Source organism: Buteo buteo, chromosome Z, assembly GCF_964188355.1.
Source record: "Buteo buteo chromosome Z, bButBut1.hap1.1, whole genome shotgun sequence".
Classification (NCBI taxonomy): Eukaryota; Metazoa; Chordata; class Aves; order Accipitriformes; family Accipitridae; genus Buteo; species Buteo buteo.
The window spans coordinates 39,341,589-39,358,075 of record NC_134204.1 but is presented as its reverse complement, the minus strand read 5'-3'; the positions used below and the strand labels follow the sequence as shown (position 1 = coordinate 39,358,075).

Genomic DNA, 16,487 nt, shown 5'->3' with positions numbered 1-16,487 from the left:
AAAAAACGAGAAAAAAGAAAGGGTGCAGGGTTGTGTCTTGTTTCTGTGGACCTTTGCAGCTCCTGTTGGAATTTAGGCCTTCAAACTTTGAAAAGTATCCTGTCCATCATAAAGTTATGTTACAGGTACTGGTAAACCAGTCATGAGACTTTTTCACATCAGGACATTAGCAGTGTCATTGTAATCTAAAGCAAGTCCAGAGAAGGTCAGATATAGAAGGACAAATGAAGAGGAAGTGTAATGCTAAGAGTTTTAAGTAACCACAGTCTCAGTATGGTATGGCAGCTGAATTCTGCAATGCAAACTTTTGACATACCAGTTTGGTCTTTAGTACGGTTGGATAAATCTCTCCATTTGTATACATGCAACTTCAATCAGATACACATGTAGTTGCCCAAGACTGGAGATGCCCCATCTCAGTACTGCCTCCCCCATTCTTCCAAGTGCAGCTGCCATGAAAGGTCAACACACCGGTGTGTGTGCCTTCAGGCAATTGAAATGCACCATGCTGGATCCCACCACACAGCACACGTTCTCAACAGTCTAGGGTAGCCAACAAAAGTCCAGAAGGTGGTTTTTTTCTGTTGATTTACAAAGCATAGAGGGTCTCATTTCACTGCCTAACAATCAAGTGCTGGTTACTAGTGTAACTCTCTCTATAGGCTTTGCATTTCTGTTGAGAATGTTTTATTCTTTTTCTGTGGTTTGACTGTTTTATTCTTTTGATTCTTAAAAAATGAGAACAAATTCCTTTGCTGTAAATATCACTGTTTTCTAATTATTCTCTTTCTAATCTTTTTTTCCTTTTCATAAATGGATACCAATCATTCCCTGTCGGACCACACAATATCTCTTCCTGAAAAAAAAAAAAAAAAAAAATGCTGTTGACTGAATTCCTTTTGATGGACCAAATTTCCTACTTGCTACCTGCTCCTGAATGGTCTCTTCAACCAAATCTGCCTGTCTGACCAATTAAACCTTCCTCCATTGTACACGCCATCTTCTCCAAACCTTCAACCTCCCCTCCTTCTCTTGCTGCTGCCCTCCGGAAGCCACGGAAGAGTCCTGGGCCGAGGGAGGATTCTGTATGCTGGTGAAAAAGAACAATCTCTGCCAGCGGAAAGTGCTTCAGCAATTGTGTTGCAGAACATGTACGCACAAGGGGTGAACTGACACCTCCCAGCATCCTCCTGCTCCTGTAGACTTATAGATTAATCCGTATTATTGAAAAAGGAAAAAAGGAAAAAAAAAAAAAAAGAAAAAAAAAAAAAGCAAGCCACCTCTCTCTCTCTCCCCCCACTCTTTGTCTGGGGAGATGGTGAACTGTTTGTTGGAACTTAAATGGAAAAACTACAACGCGCCTACCTTTCATAACTGGGTGTCTAGAGCTGAGCATCCAGGATCACAGAGTCAGTATTGTGTGACCAAAGCATTTGATGCCAAAATTAACGTTTAACTCATGATTTGATTTCCTATCAACCTTAGGATTATTCCTATTTTTTGAAGGTCCTTTTTCTTCCCTTTATTTCCTGCTTCTTTCCCCTTCAAGATGTTTAAAGAGTGTTTCAAGAATACAACACACGTTTACATGGATTAAAATTAAACAATACAAAAATGTTTGCATTAGTCTTTTTTGTGCTATGTGTATTGACAGGGTGAACTTGAGTTCCTGAGGGGATCAAAAACATCATTAGCTGCAGGACTAAGTTCTAGCCCTTTTGTAACAGTATTTAAAAAAAAAGAAAAGTGAACATTTCTGCACACATTTCTTTCTTACTTCCTCTGCTGTGTGCTGCTTTTTGTATCACATGCAGTATGTATATATGTTTGCCCAAAATGTGGTTTTGGTCATATAGATTTCATTTTTAGACAGCTAGCTTATTAACAGATATGCTAGGATTTTTATTTTATTTTTTTAATTTGTCAAAGCTATTTCAAATAAACTTAAAAAAAAAAATTGTTCCTGTAGTGAACAAATTCAAAAGATACTACTTCTCTTGGTTTGCATAAGTGAGAGTAAAGTATACGCTTGGAAGTCAGAAAACATTGCTAACGTAAGAATTATTCATAAATTATTGTTGTCTTGTAACATTCACAAAAAAGGGGATATTATCATACAGATATGTGGAGCTGTTTCATAGTGCCCATATGTAAATGCAAGTGTGGCTATATGCGACAGGATGTGTTTACAGGACTGGATTTATAATTGTGCCAAATACATCTCCAGGAATAATTACATATAGGGCAATAAATCAATGTTTCTCTTGGTGTAACAATTGTGTCACAATGGGCCTTAATCTGCTTTTATCTGCTCACAGTAGAAATATCAGCAGGAATAGTCCTACTGAGGCCAACGGTGTTACCTCACTGTAAAACCATCCTGGGTGGTGAGAGAAGTGGCCTTTGCCTTTCTCTTTACCCAGGCACACAACTGCCAGTACAAATTTCTGTTTAATGTATCTTTATCAACTTCACTTAGCATACTGTTTAAAAGACAGTCATTTAGCAGAAAACAGAAAATTGAACTTCAAAAAGATACTGTTTTCAGGGGATAATACTTAAAATGTATAAAATGTCTTTCTCAGTTATCTTTCCAGGACACACAAATAGAAAATGGATTGCAGGTGTTTAAGCATGTAATGTTAGAAAATAAAGAGAATCAGAAATGATTGTGGAAGTTTTTCAAATGAATGGATACAAATTTATAGAGGTAATGTGCCACCTTTAGCAGAGAGCAGATAAACTATTACAACCTGGTTCGGTATGACAGTGGGCCAGGCAAGCTCCTTTGGTGCCCATTGCAAGTTTCCTGATAAACGATCAAATTTAAAAGAATTCAGTTTGTGCTAGTTTAACTACTAGTCTGTTACTGCCTCATTTCTCAGTATAACATGTTTAATTAGAACATAATGCTTTCGAAGTTTAAGTTAATTATATATATATTATATAAATATATATTCATAATTGAGATTTAATTATGTAATGGATTGTAAAGAATTTGTTTGGATACTTACAAATGTCTCTAACACTATTATAGAGAAGAAATTAATATCTTTGTTTTCTTTAAAAAAACTGACACGTTGTTATATCCAAATTCATTTTTACTGAAAAAAATACTGTACATGTGTAAAATGTTCAGTTGTTATTTGTAAAATAGGGTAGTTCTGTTGTAACTGATATTGGCCAAAATCAATGTTATTCCATATTTTATTTTTTCTATTAAATTAACCTAAATTCCTGTTCTTTTGGTCTGGAAAAACATGTTGATAACCTATAAGTAAAATATCTTTGTTGAAGGGCACATGTAGCTTTATGGTATAGAGCACTCAGATACCACACAAAAATCATTGAAGCAAATTGGGAGGGGAGGGTATTTAATTTTATTGCTGATATTTTTAAGTGATTAAATTTATGGCTGCAGAAATGTCTGGTTTCTGTGGAGGACACCTTTTGTATCGTAGCAGTGCAGCCATGTCTGAGCCCTAGTGGGTAACAACATTGGCTTCCTCTGACCTGTAAGAGTTTGTGATGAGTCTAATCTCTTGCAGACTTAGGATTAAAAAGTGAAATGCATAACTACCCATTGGCTCAGACAGTTTAGGAGGAAAGTTTCATCTCTGCAGTCATACGTGGCCATTTGCACAGTGAGATATTGATGTCTGTTCACAGGCCAATACTGACATCCAGTACACCTCAGATCACAACCCCGCACTGCCACTTGAGAACAGCAGGCTGTCTGTCCTTGCCAGTAAATCAGAAGGGCTCCATGCAGATTCATCTGTGACCCCTGCAGGGTGAGATCCTCCAGTGGCATTGGCCGATGCTCTTGTTCATTTCCCACTTAGTCCTACAACCTGAGCGGAGACCAAAGTGGCAACTTATCCAAGAAGTCATATATTCAGATGAAGTTTTAATACATTCACTGAAAAATTTCCTGGAAAAAAAAAAAACACTTTTCAGCCTTAAACATCTCGTTGTCACCAAACAGGAGTTAGGTCATCATTTTCATAGTTGTCCTGTCAGTCCTGGGAGCAAGCGTATACAGGATGGCACATCCTTAGCAGTTTTTTGGTAAGACCACACCTGGACAAACTGTTGGCCTAACCCTTTCACCAAGACTGTATGAAGAGCTGCTTCTTTCAGCTCCCACCCCACCTTCATCTTCCAACTGGCATGAGAAATTCCATCAATCATGGTGTCTTTTATTGTCAAGATTTCATCTTTGGGTAGGAAACGTACAAAGGATGATAAAAAACTTGTTATAGCTCTGGCAAAAGAAACCTGCTTTGGAGGGTCTATCTATAAATGTTGAGCTGTGAAGTCTCACAGACAAGTAAGCATAGAACTGAGTTTCAGGCTGAAAACCAGTACTTTCTGGTGTCAGCTCCAACTCTTTGATCATTTTTATTTGTGATGCCTCAATAGCAGTGGCCAGATGCAAGCAGAATGCATAAGCAGCATTATAGTTAGTCCTTGTACAAGAGGATCGCTGCAGCAACATGATTGCAATTGAACGTAGCTAGTTCGCTCCCAGCTGCAGAGTTTTCTTAGGTGATCGATCCTCCCTCTGTGATTCAATGGTGAGTAGTTTGCAGTGTTCAGTATTTGACACTGGTTTTGGCATCCAGAACTACTTTAGGAAGATCAGAAGCTGCTAAGCATGAGCAAAATGATACTTTTCTCCATGTCTGAAAGGACTGTGGATGGCATACATCCAAATCCGTTCATTGATTTCTGCCTTATTTATATCACAAGTCAAAAAGCAATGACAAATTGAAGATGCTCTTCTAGTTAAGACATGTCATTTCCATGGTAAAATGTTTGCCACTTCACATCTGTTTAGGAGAACCCTTACAAAATCCTTGACTTAAATGCAAACTGAACACCCAAGTAGACCTCCTCTTTACTAAAAGTCTCAAAGACAATGACAGCTTTGGTCCAAAAAAAACCCCCAAAAAACTCATACATGTGCTAACACTATTTTTAACCAGAAAAAAGTTTAGCATGCCCCAGACCTGAAGAACATCCTGCAGAAGCCTATTGTGTGGGGGTGTCATTTTATAACGGAAGAAGTGTTTCCTTTTCTGCGATGGCGTTACAGCCTTACTCCCTTTCTAGCTGCAGCTCTCCACCTCAGCCACACACCAGTGTTGTGGGATCAGCAAATCAGATACCTGCCAAGATACGTCAGTGGAAACCTTTTGCTTCTGACCAGTAGCTCCTGTGGCTTTTGGCTTAGACCCTGCCTACCCACACAACAATCTCCACTGGCATAACCTGCCTCTTTCTTTCTGGGGAGGCTTTGCAAACTCCCCCTCTGTAGAGAACACTGTTTTCTAATAAAGATTTCCCTAGGAGACCTTACAGACTACCCCAATCTCTATTGGGATTGCAACTTTCCAATATCCTGTGAAATTCTGAGCAACCCCTGCTACTGAATATATGGTATAATAGCAGGGCTGGTGCTTGTTCCACATTGTCAGGTAATGATAAGAGGTATGACAGTATGAGCCTTGAAGATGAGTAAACCTATATACAGAGATACTAGAGCTGATTACAGCAATCTCACCCATCACTAAGTACAACTTGCAACTGGTGATGACCAAGTTAATCTCTTAATAGCTACATCACAACCAAAGTGAGCCTTATCTGTATGAGTGGCCAGTTTAGGTAACTAACTAGTACTTTTTAATGAAATTATTTAATGAACTGAATGACTGTAAGAAGGCCTGTTATAAATTCAAGATTCCTGTAAAGACATTTAAGTGACTGCTTGTATGAGTCAAAGCTTTCAATTTACAGTGCAACTTGCGGAACAATAACTTGTCTGTGATCCATTACCATGCCTTATATTTATATTGGATATGCCATTGTCATGTCATTGGTACAGAATGAATCAAGAAAAGTTCTGCCATTAGATGTTTGTGCAAAATATTTTAAGCAAGCATTAAAAAAGTTTTACAGCATACAAAGAAAAATCCTAGTCAAGTTTTCATCAAAAGAAACTGAGACCAACAACAACTTGCATAAAATTGTTCAGAATATGCAGTTTCAATGAACATTATGTTTACTGGGGGAAAAACTGATTTCTTTTTTGCATAATATTTATTTACTTGTCTTAAACTATCTTGGGAGATTTCAATTTTTGATGAAATTGATTATCTGATTATTTATTACTACCTGTCATGAGAGTGTATTGGGGCTTAAATCCTCGTCATTGGCAAGGACTAAAGAATTGCGGGTAGCAACACAGTGTCCTTGAAAACAAACTAAGGCTCTGAACCATAGGATTGCATCCAACCAGTGGAAATGCAACCAACACCTGCATTTCAACCATTGGTTCCACACTGATGATCAAAGAGGATTCAGATCTGTTGAAGTCCTGGGACATTTCTGTGAAGTCTCAGAACACAGTAACATGGGGTCTTACTAGGGAAACTGTTCTGAAATCCTCAGGATAAAGCTAGAGAGACTGCAGTAATGTACACCTGCTGCGCAAGGGTAGCAGACACCACCACAGAATTATATTTTAATAGCCACACTATGATTGAAACGATGCTGGAAGTATTTTCTTTCTGGATTAGAAATCAATATTTATTGCATAAAAACAGAGCCAATTTTCACTTCTAGCATGGGAAATGTAGCCAAAGGAAAGCATATTATGGTGAGAAGGCTCTGAGCAGTTAAAAAAAAAAAAATTCCAGTAAGCAATAAATGCAGCCTTTCAGTACCACACCAAAGGCTGATTTTTCTTACATCTCCTTTTTATGAGCAGCTTATGCATTTGCTGCCAAACATGGGCAAGACACAGCTTAGAAGAATGCCCCTTGTACAATCATTTATTTATCAGTGTTTCTCAGTATTTGGGGGATGGATTTGTTGAAGGTTTTCCAGGAAAACATCACTTTTCAAAGCAAAAAATACTGTCCCATCACAAAACACGGTAGACATCTTTGCTTTATGGTGTTACGCAATGAGCTGATTAAATACCCTTTTTTCCAACCAGCCTAGGGGGGGAGAAGCTAGAACCTTGACAGGCGGTGAATATTTATTTACCCAAGGAGAATTAGTGGCTCCATCATGCAAACTCAATAACAGCACTGAATGTTCACTGGAGCGTGACTAATGTGATATAGTCGTAATGCAGATAATACTGCATATCTTTTCCATTTACAATTGTCCTCGGTCTGCCCACTGCCCTCCTCCTGATGCCTGCAGATGTTCTTTGAGATGTGGGTTGAAAGGAAAATCTAACACCTGGTTGCCAGTCCCCATGGATTGCATTGCTGCCAGCCACAGTGCTTATGACCACGCTAATGTGCTGTTCTGTGCAATGCCACTGGATCAAAAGACAGAAATAACTCAAATATTGATTTCCAAATAAAGTAGCCCCTTTTCTTACTCCAAGAGCAAGGCCATACTGAACTGGTGTAAATGCTGCTCTTTCTGGGTCTGCCTCTAGCACAGCCTCCTTGAACACTTTCAATCCCAAGGCTGAAAATAGGGTTCAAATTGCTCCCATAGCCAAATGGCACCACAGAGCCTCTCTCCAGCTATTTCTGAATTAGAAGGGCTGTATCATTTACCCATTTCTACACCCTCAGCATGGAGCATGTGATTGTTAAAGGGAACATCCTGGCCAGTGCTTTCCAGGGTAATCATCAAAAGCGATCACCTTGGCTTTTCTTGAAATGCTTATAGTGGCTACAAGGAACCAGCAGAGATTTTAAGCAAGGGGAGATCACCATTGTAAGGGTATTGAGTTGGCTGAAGAGTGACAGATAGAAATAAAATTTACTCCTTTATACCTTTCATTAAAAGACTTTATTTGGTCTGCTCCTTACTTCCAAGGAGATAAACTTTTATCTTTCTGGTAGATTTCTTTTGGGCTTTAATATGTACTCATGTCCCCAAACTAAACAGAAATTGCACTTGATTAGCAGTATGAATCTATGTTGTTTTATCTTGTTGGGACAATAGTTTGCCTGCTGAAATCTGCCCAGTTATCAGCAGATCAGCAGATCTGTGTTCACATCCTGATTAAGTTGGAGATCTTCAGTACAAATGCTCTGTGCAGGGGTCTCTCTATTTAAGACAAATGACACCACTGAAACACTGCCCTGAGACATCCAGCTCTTCCCATTTCAAGTTTATGTCTATCCAAGTCAGACTGCAGAAATCCTGTGGACAGGGAAGCCTGTGTGTATACAAATTACATACTCCTTGCTGTGCAACGTAGGAGAGAGATATCATGCTACCATGGTTAACTCTGGAATATGACATGTGTTTTCCTCCAGCATTGAAAGATCCTATCTTTAATGTGCTCAGTTGCAGATAACACCAGCTTTACTCAATGTATACAGTCAGCTTCCACCTTTCTGTTGCGTATTTCACAGGAAACTACATGGATTTCCAAAGCAGTACTATCAGCATGATGAGATAATGTTCAGTGAGATTGAGGCACCTCCATTCCACTGCCCTTTAGGAAATTCCCAGCTACTGAGCTTCACAAAAAATAGGAAGCTTGACAAGATCAGACAGGGAAATTTCCAGCTGGGAAGCTCCAGAAATGGAGAGGCTAAACAGATTTTTTTCCATTGTCAGTCTAAAATTTTTGAGAGTGCTGTAGTATTTGCCCCTCCTTCAAGAAGTGACAAGGGTACAGAACAAAGCATTAGCAATACAGATTGGGATTACTCCATTCCCCTTCCCACTTTCTCACAGGACTGTAAAATTTCAGGCTCTAGGTGAGCAGCAGAAAACCTTACCAGGCTTTGACCTTTGTGCTTACAGAGGCAAGGGAGAAGCCCTGATCCCAGCCAGCTTTTACTTGCAGGCATCCACATTATTAGTAGAAATGGAGGTTTAAAGTTAATTTTTAAAATGCTAAAAAAATTACTACAAATGGAGGTTTAAATCTGATTTTTAAAATGCTAAAAGAATATATTTCTGGAGTCTATTTATGCTCGCTCAGTATCCCTGAGGGCTCTGGCTCTTCAATGGGTTTCTAACAACCATTGTATAAATACTACATAGAAATGAAGGAAGAAACACACAGAAGAAAGAGGGTAAAAAAATCCCTTTGTGTCAGCAAAAAAGGCACCTTTGGCTAATGTAAATATTTTTATTCTGCAAGGGAAAGAATAGAGGGCTGTGTAAGATAGTGTTATTGATAAAGGCAGTCGCCTCTCTCCTGCCTGTCACAACTAAAGCTAACCTAAGGCTCTGTGTGATCTCAGCTAATCCTGCAACAAAAGGCCCTTTCATCCTAAAATCATTATATCACACTCTACTCCACACACCGCTGTTCAGGGAAGAGATGTTCAGCCCTTTTCAAAGTTCTGCTTTGTCCCTTGGCACAAGGGGAAGCTTCAGTGACTTAGGAACCAACATCCTAATTTCAGCCTTCTGGTTCATTGCTGCCTAGAGCACTTTTGAAAAGATGACTTCCAATCCTGAATCCCTCTGATCACCTCAAATCATAGCACCCCAAAGTTTTGCCCATGAAGGCTATCTTCTTTGTCCCTTCTGCACATCCACATAGGGAGACAGAAATTTGGTCATTGTGTAAAACAGCTGAGTGGAGAATAATTAGCAGGAGACTGAAAGCTGAAGCTAAACAAATAATTGGAAACTAGGCTCAAATTTATATGACTGCCCAAAATTCAGGGGAAAGGAAATGCCATAATCTCCATGTCCTAGCATTTCCAAGATGAAGACAAGATTTTTTTCAGGGAACTGTAATCTATCAAATATTAAAGCTTTGGGCTAAACAGAGGGGTAACTTTATGAGGAATCCTAAGGGTGAATTTTAATGGCTTGTTATATGCAGGTTAGTCTAAGTTCCTTATGGATTTAAGCTCTATGGATAAATACTTCTTCAGCAAAACTCAAGGAGCTGATCCCACAAACCAGCCAAAATAAAATGTATCAAGGCCGAACATGGAAAAAGTAGAGAGCTCCCTAAGACAGAATCCTCTTGGTTCTCACTGCTGATTGATGAAAAACAATTCTGATCAATGTTTTGTTATCCGCTTTGTGAAACCTTTGTAATCCATAAGATTACATACAAAAGCCCAAGTACAAAATCCATAGCCAGGCTCCCATGAAAGTAAACAAGCAAAAGGGAGAAAATAAGATCATTTTTTCATTGATTATAAAGAAAAGTCACTGGATCAATGCTATAGAAGATAACCAATGAGCATTTTTAAATTAGACAAAGTGATGTTTTGATTGCGAAAAGTGGCAAAGTAACACGTGACTTGCAGTGACTAACTCTCATGGGGAGGCTACAAGAGAAAGATTCATTTATGACTGCCAGCAGATAAAACCATGTATCTCCAGGCCTAACTTACAAGGAAACTTCACACCTTCATCTAACTGGTCTCCTGAAACACCCTGTGCTGTCAATGAATGGCACACCTTTTGAAAAGCAGGAAAGAAATAGTGACAAGGTAAGGGCTGTACACTTAATACTACTTATGCAAAGACATAGCAACGACCTGGCAACTATGATAGTGCTCTAGTCTGGAACTCAGGAGAGACAGGTTCTAGTATGTTAATACACCCTAACTTGATGATCTTACTGCAACTTAGTTTTTCTCCCTCCTTAATGGGAGACAATAGTCCTTACCTCATTTTAAAATTCATCATATCAACTGACAGAAACTCAGCGTAAGTGTAGGGCTCTTGTATGCAGTTAAGGCACAGCCTACAACATGATGTGGCCCAGATGTTAAATTAAACATTTCTAACTAGTGACACAAAAAATTATACATGAAAATCTTCCCATTATGAGGCATTATGTCTGTTAACATAGCCTTATTCATATAATACAGAAGAAATGAAAAAAAAAAAGAGAGTTGAGTCTTTGGTTACTAGTATTTATCTAGCGAGATTTGTAAAGAAATTTATCACCCACAAGAAACTCTGGCAAACAGTTACATTGCCACTTGAAATAGTTTAAAAGTCTTCTTTAAAGTTGCATTTCAGTGTTAACTCTTCAAATATCCACTAAAAACTATTTTGTTAACATTTAGTGGCAGATCTACAATTCTAGATGTGACTTGCAATTCAGAGGGCCTAATATGTAAGTATTTTCTGGTGCACATTCTTATAACAGTATGCTTTAAAATGCTTCACCTTGGAGGATAAAGTAAGCAGAGAACTAGTCTTCTTGGCACTATTCCAGCACAGCTGAAATCCATTACAGCACTTCCAATGAAAGGCACTACAAAGAAATAAGAAAAACTTTTTAAAATTAAGCACTTCTACCATGTGGGAAGGATTTGAGTGGGCATAGCTGAGGTGTATGAATTAGTAGCTCAGGTCCAATGGATAAGCATACAGGCAGTGGGGGCAAATAAAGTGAAGGACAGGAGAAACAAGAAGTTTTTCTAACACGTATCACAAAACAAGATCAGAGAAGCAATTGTTTAGTAACATTGCCTTGACAGATTTCCCAGTGATGTGAAGCCACTAGTATAAAGCACTGAGCCACCAAACCTGCAATAGGAAGACTTTGCAGGTACTGTATTTTTTCAGGGTTGTGTATTGTCCAAATATATATGTGTGTGTATATATATATCTGTATCAAATTATACTTTAAAATCTCACAGAGCATCTGAGATCATGGGTTTCCATGTTATACCCTCTGAATATGTATCAGAAAGGCTCAAGAGGCCTACATTAAGCAAATCTGTCAGTGACCTATTGATCTACTGGACAGCAGGCCACAGTCTTTTTTTCTAGAAAGTGAGAATTATGAATACTCTGTATTGTGATAGTTATTAATCAATACAATGTTTAATCTCAGTAATATCTGGAAAAAATCAGAATCCTGCTCAATTCTATGTCAAACAACTATACAATTTATAACATTTTTATCATTAGTGCTTCATAAAGTAATCTATCATACCAGATAAAGTGTTGCAGTTCAGAAAAGCTACACCACTTCCATGGAATTACGTCAATTTACACAATTCAAGGCCTATATGGGCATCTGTGGGATTACATAAATGCATGTAAATATATATACAAAATGCTGTTTGGATAATAAGAACTATAAAAATGTGTGCATATGTATGCAGACAAAGATTTCTGTTTCCCTGATCTCATCAAGAGACTGTTCATTTGCTTCCAGTTCTGAACTTCTTCCCACTTAGCATTGATCCTAGGCTTCTGAGGAGCACTGTCTTTGTGTTTTCTGTGGCTCTGTCACTGGCTTTTGGCTTGTCTTTTACATTTTTGCATTCTTCAGGAGACATGCAAACCTTTACAAAACAAAAATTGTATCTTTACCTACATTTTGGGTACCTCAGCTTTCACCCACAGTTGGCTGGGCATTCCAGTTGGTATAACTTTATAACTATACTGTTCTCCCCTGAAGAATGATAAGTACTATCCTAGGTTATATCTCATACCAGATATTTCAACTATTATAAAATTTGTTAATACAGATTAATATGGAGTAGAAAACACAAGGGATAGAGAACATAATTTGCAGTATTTTAGAAAATGTTTCTTTCCTACATCATTTTACACTTAGAGCAATAGTTACTGGTACAGTGCCTTTGCTTTTCAATGTAAGGAACTCATTGCAACTGAGCCAAAACCAAGTCATTTCACATTTGTATTTTGACTCCTAAAGTTCACTGCGTTTGCCAAATCTGGATTTCCCAGCAGCAATGCAAATGGAAAGAGTTTCTCCATATTGAAGTATCCATAGAAACTGCAGGTTTTATGTATTATATAGGACTCTCTGCCCAACCTCTTCCATTACTTAAGAATAAAGGAACAGCCAATTCTCTCAAATATATATACTCAGTTAGAATAAATTTTCCCACAGCAAACTGACATTAAAGACCCAATCTTGAGCTTTATAAAACTGCTTGATAAACGGATTTACTGTCCCCACACAATGCTGCACACAGATACAGTATTCATGCTACTTACCAAATTAATATCTCTGCTCTGACAGTTGTGAAGCATACAGCTTACCCATTTGCACCAATATTTTGCTTAATATTCAGTAAATAAAGAGGCAAACTTTGCACTTCAGTGCCATAGTAGTACTAGTGTATTCATGATCTGAAAGTGTTTATGTCTTTATCTCAGTTTTAAGGCAATAATTCTTATTACATAATATTTTTTTTCAAGTGTTTGGGCACCAAATTTTCATTCAGCCTAAATGAGAGCTTTTAGGTGTGGAGTCTTCCAGCAGCAGCTTGGGAGGGGGACAACAGATGATCTAGCTAGAGGTTTGGGAGTCACCAACATGTCTCTGACTAATGGAAGCTTACTCAAGTCCTCCTCCTCACATAGCGTACTCCACACCCATAAGAGCACACTCTTTATGCAGCAGCTTGCAATCAGGAGCATGCTGCAGCTTCACCAAAGGACATTAGGTAATGAATACTGCTAGATAGCACTGGTTTTGATGTAACTCTCCATGGTGAATTTTAAGGAGTTCCATTACTTCAACTGATGCAAAAGAAATAGCATTAACCCAAACAACAAGAATCACTGTCAGATTCACATGGAAAATAAAAATAAATAAATAAATAAGGACTAGAAACTACTAATTCTGAGTATCCACGGAGGCCAGTACTTGTTTTCCTGATACCACAGGGAAACATGCTCATTTCAGTAAATCAGAACAGATCTAATTCCTTTTACTCATTGTATTTTCCAGCCTGGCTTGGTGAATCATTTTTTTAAATGTGAGATGTTGATCTGAAATAAAAAAACTTTTTTCTACCAGGGGAATACCTCGATGATTCTCAAGAATGTCAGTTGTGTGAAGCATCCTGTCAGATGTGCATTGGACCTGAGCCGGACAACTGCATCAGCTGCCCATTCACAAGGTGATTGTCTCCTAGCGCTTTGCAGCACAAAGACCTTGCCTCATCATCTGCAGAAGTGGCTATATGGTCTTAAGCACTAGCTTGCAGAGTCAACTGAAGAAGCAAGCAATGGTTAGGGCAAGCAAAACCCAGGCAAGTGAGAAGACAAGTGGTATCTGAACAAGACAGTTGGCTACATGGGCAGTTGATGTTTAGGCAGTTGATTCCCACAGATACAGAAAAAAATTCTCTTATAGTCTCTCTTTCATTGTCATCCTTTCAAAACCATAATTGCTAGAATCACAACAGCGATAAATTTAACAAGAGTCTAGGGCATCCGTAGTTGTACAGAGCTATGGAGCTTGGCACAAGGCTTGAATACGGACACTGAGGCTAGCAATCAGCTAGTTTGGGAGATATTAATAGCACCTAAACATCAACCCCTAACTGGGGTGTTTTAAGTTAGGTTGATTTTTCTAACCTGCCATAAGGAGTGAACAGAACTAGAAAGAAGCTTTTCCACAGGACATTGCAGATCAGAGGCTTCTGTTTAGGTCATCTTGCACCTATTCCAGGAGTCTGCTTGTTTTAAAGTCATGTCCTACCAATAGCTTTATTCTTGCACTGATAGCTGTGGTTCTGTCAGATTGCATTGTTCTCAGCTGATATTTACAGTGGTATGAAATCAGAATCAGGTCCTGTAAGGCACAGAAAAAAACAACCCAAGCAATCCTACAATTTACCTTGCAAATATCTATGATGTGACTACACCAGTAAAAGACACACCAGGACCAATGGAGTCCAAACAAATTCATAACTGAGGAAATAGTATTAAGTTAAGGTGTGTTACGTCAGAAATGGCATTAGCACAGGAAGTCTGGGCAGAATTTTGGACTGCAGACTGGATTTCTCCAATTCACAATTGCATTTAAATTAGACTGTCTGTGTTTCCTTGCAACCTATTTTGTGAACTTTGCACAGAGATATTTGCAAAACAAGGAAGGTACAGAACAACACCGTTAGGCAAAACCACCTAGGTGTTTGCAGTAATAAGGTCTCTGTGAGTTTTGGAAAGGTGCTTCTGTCTCCCTTATAACAAATCCTCTAACAGTTTTCAATTTTGGTATCTAAGGTTTCCAAAAGATTTCTATACTCCTTCTGTACATTATAAAAGCTGTTAGAAAAAGTCATAGTATGACAGTCAGTAGTAAAAGAAATAATAATACAGAAAAATCTCACCCAGAGGCTAAAGAGTAAATCCTTCCAATGGACATTATTCATTATGTACTTGAAATAGACCTGTTTAATTGACAGAATCCTAAATCACGTGGTATCTGTTGAAGACAATAATGAGTGGCCATTAGATAATACAGACTAAAATTCAGCAGTACTGCTTTCCTACAGGGGAACACCTTTCCTCCTTGAAAGTGTGAAAAGACTTTGGGGGGAATTACTGAAAATAATGTGAAAACAAAAACACTGAACAATCCCTGTTCTTTGTGAAAATTCAGCAGTAGATGTCACCTTATTTCATAATAAAATCACTGTCAGATCATCTTGTTTGACAATTCAAAATGCTGTTACCTGTTTTTAAAAAATTATGGAATCGTAGTTTTTTGTCCAGCCAAACTGATTTTCACAAAATTCCTTGCCTGTCTGAGCTACTGTTTGAGCTACAAAAGTTACTGGCAAGATCTGACCTGCTGGTGTCTTCCATTAGGGACAACATAACAGAAAGCGAGACAAATGTACTTTACCACTGTGTGAGCTGTTTGTAAGGATGGCTATCATTGCAGCCAGCACATGTAATAAAACACAGTAATATTTGCATGTTATATAAGCATAGCTACCTCCAGTACTTCTGTCACATTGTCCCATTTGCAAAGAAACCAAGCAGAAGAGCTCTTAAACATGCAGGTATAGCTATATGAGCTACAGTCTGCATAGGACTATCTTATTGTCAGACTCCAGAGCAGAAATACATCTTTACTGAATACTTCATATTCCCACACAATCTTCTCCCTGATTCCCTCCAGCAGCCTGCCTTGAGCCTCACAAGTCTTTTTAATCAATTCCTAAGTTTTCTTTGTTACGTGCACTTCAGGAAGGCTGTTTGCATGATAGCCTATTCTTCCATCTTCGCACTCCATAAGCCTAGAATTTTCCAATCATGGTAAATTTTAAATGGTTTCAAAGACTATTTGACAAAATTGGTTTTTAACTTTTGTCCTGGTTTCAGCTGGGATAGAGTTAATTGTCTTCCTAGTAGCTGGTACAGTGCTATGTTTTGAGTTCAGTATGGAAGAATGTTGATAACACTGATGTTTTCAGTTGTTGCTCAGTAGTGTTTAGTCTAAAGTCAAGGATCTTTCAGCTTCTCATGCCCAGCCAGCAAGAAAGCTGGAGGGGCACAAGAAGTTGGCACAGGACACAGCCAGGGCAGCTGACCCAAAGTGGCCAACGGGGTATTCCATACAATGTGCCGTCCCATCTAGTATAGGAACTGGGGGGAGTGGGGGAGGGGAATCGCCGCTGGGGGACTGACTGGGTGTCGGTTGGTGGGTGGTGAGCAATTGCCCTGCACATCATTTGTACATTCCAATCCTTTTATTACTACTGTTGTCATTTTATTAGTGTTATCAT

The 16,487-nt window shown here is 38.6% G+C and overlaps 1 protein-coding gene across 2 annotated transcripts in view; it reads left to right on the top strand.

Annotated features, from left to right (window-relative positions):
- The window catches only part of PCSK5 (proprotein convertase subtilisin/kexin type 5), a 256,481-nt gene that overhangs the window by 194,571 nt on the left and 45,423 nt on the right, over nt 1–16,487 (top strand). Inside the window, exon 21 of one of the 2 annotated variants that reach the window (XM_075021033.1) lies at nt 13,763–13,865. In XM_075021033.1, the coding sequence (XP_074877134.1) occupies nt 13,763–13,865 (103 nt within the window). Of the gene's footprint in view, nt 1–1,052; nt 1,352–13,762; nt 13,866–16,487 lie in introns of those variants that run through there. The other variant, XM_075021034.1, reaches the window with a different exon arrangement.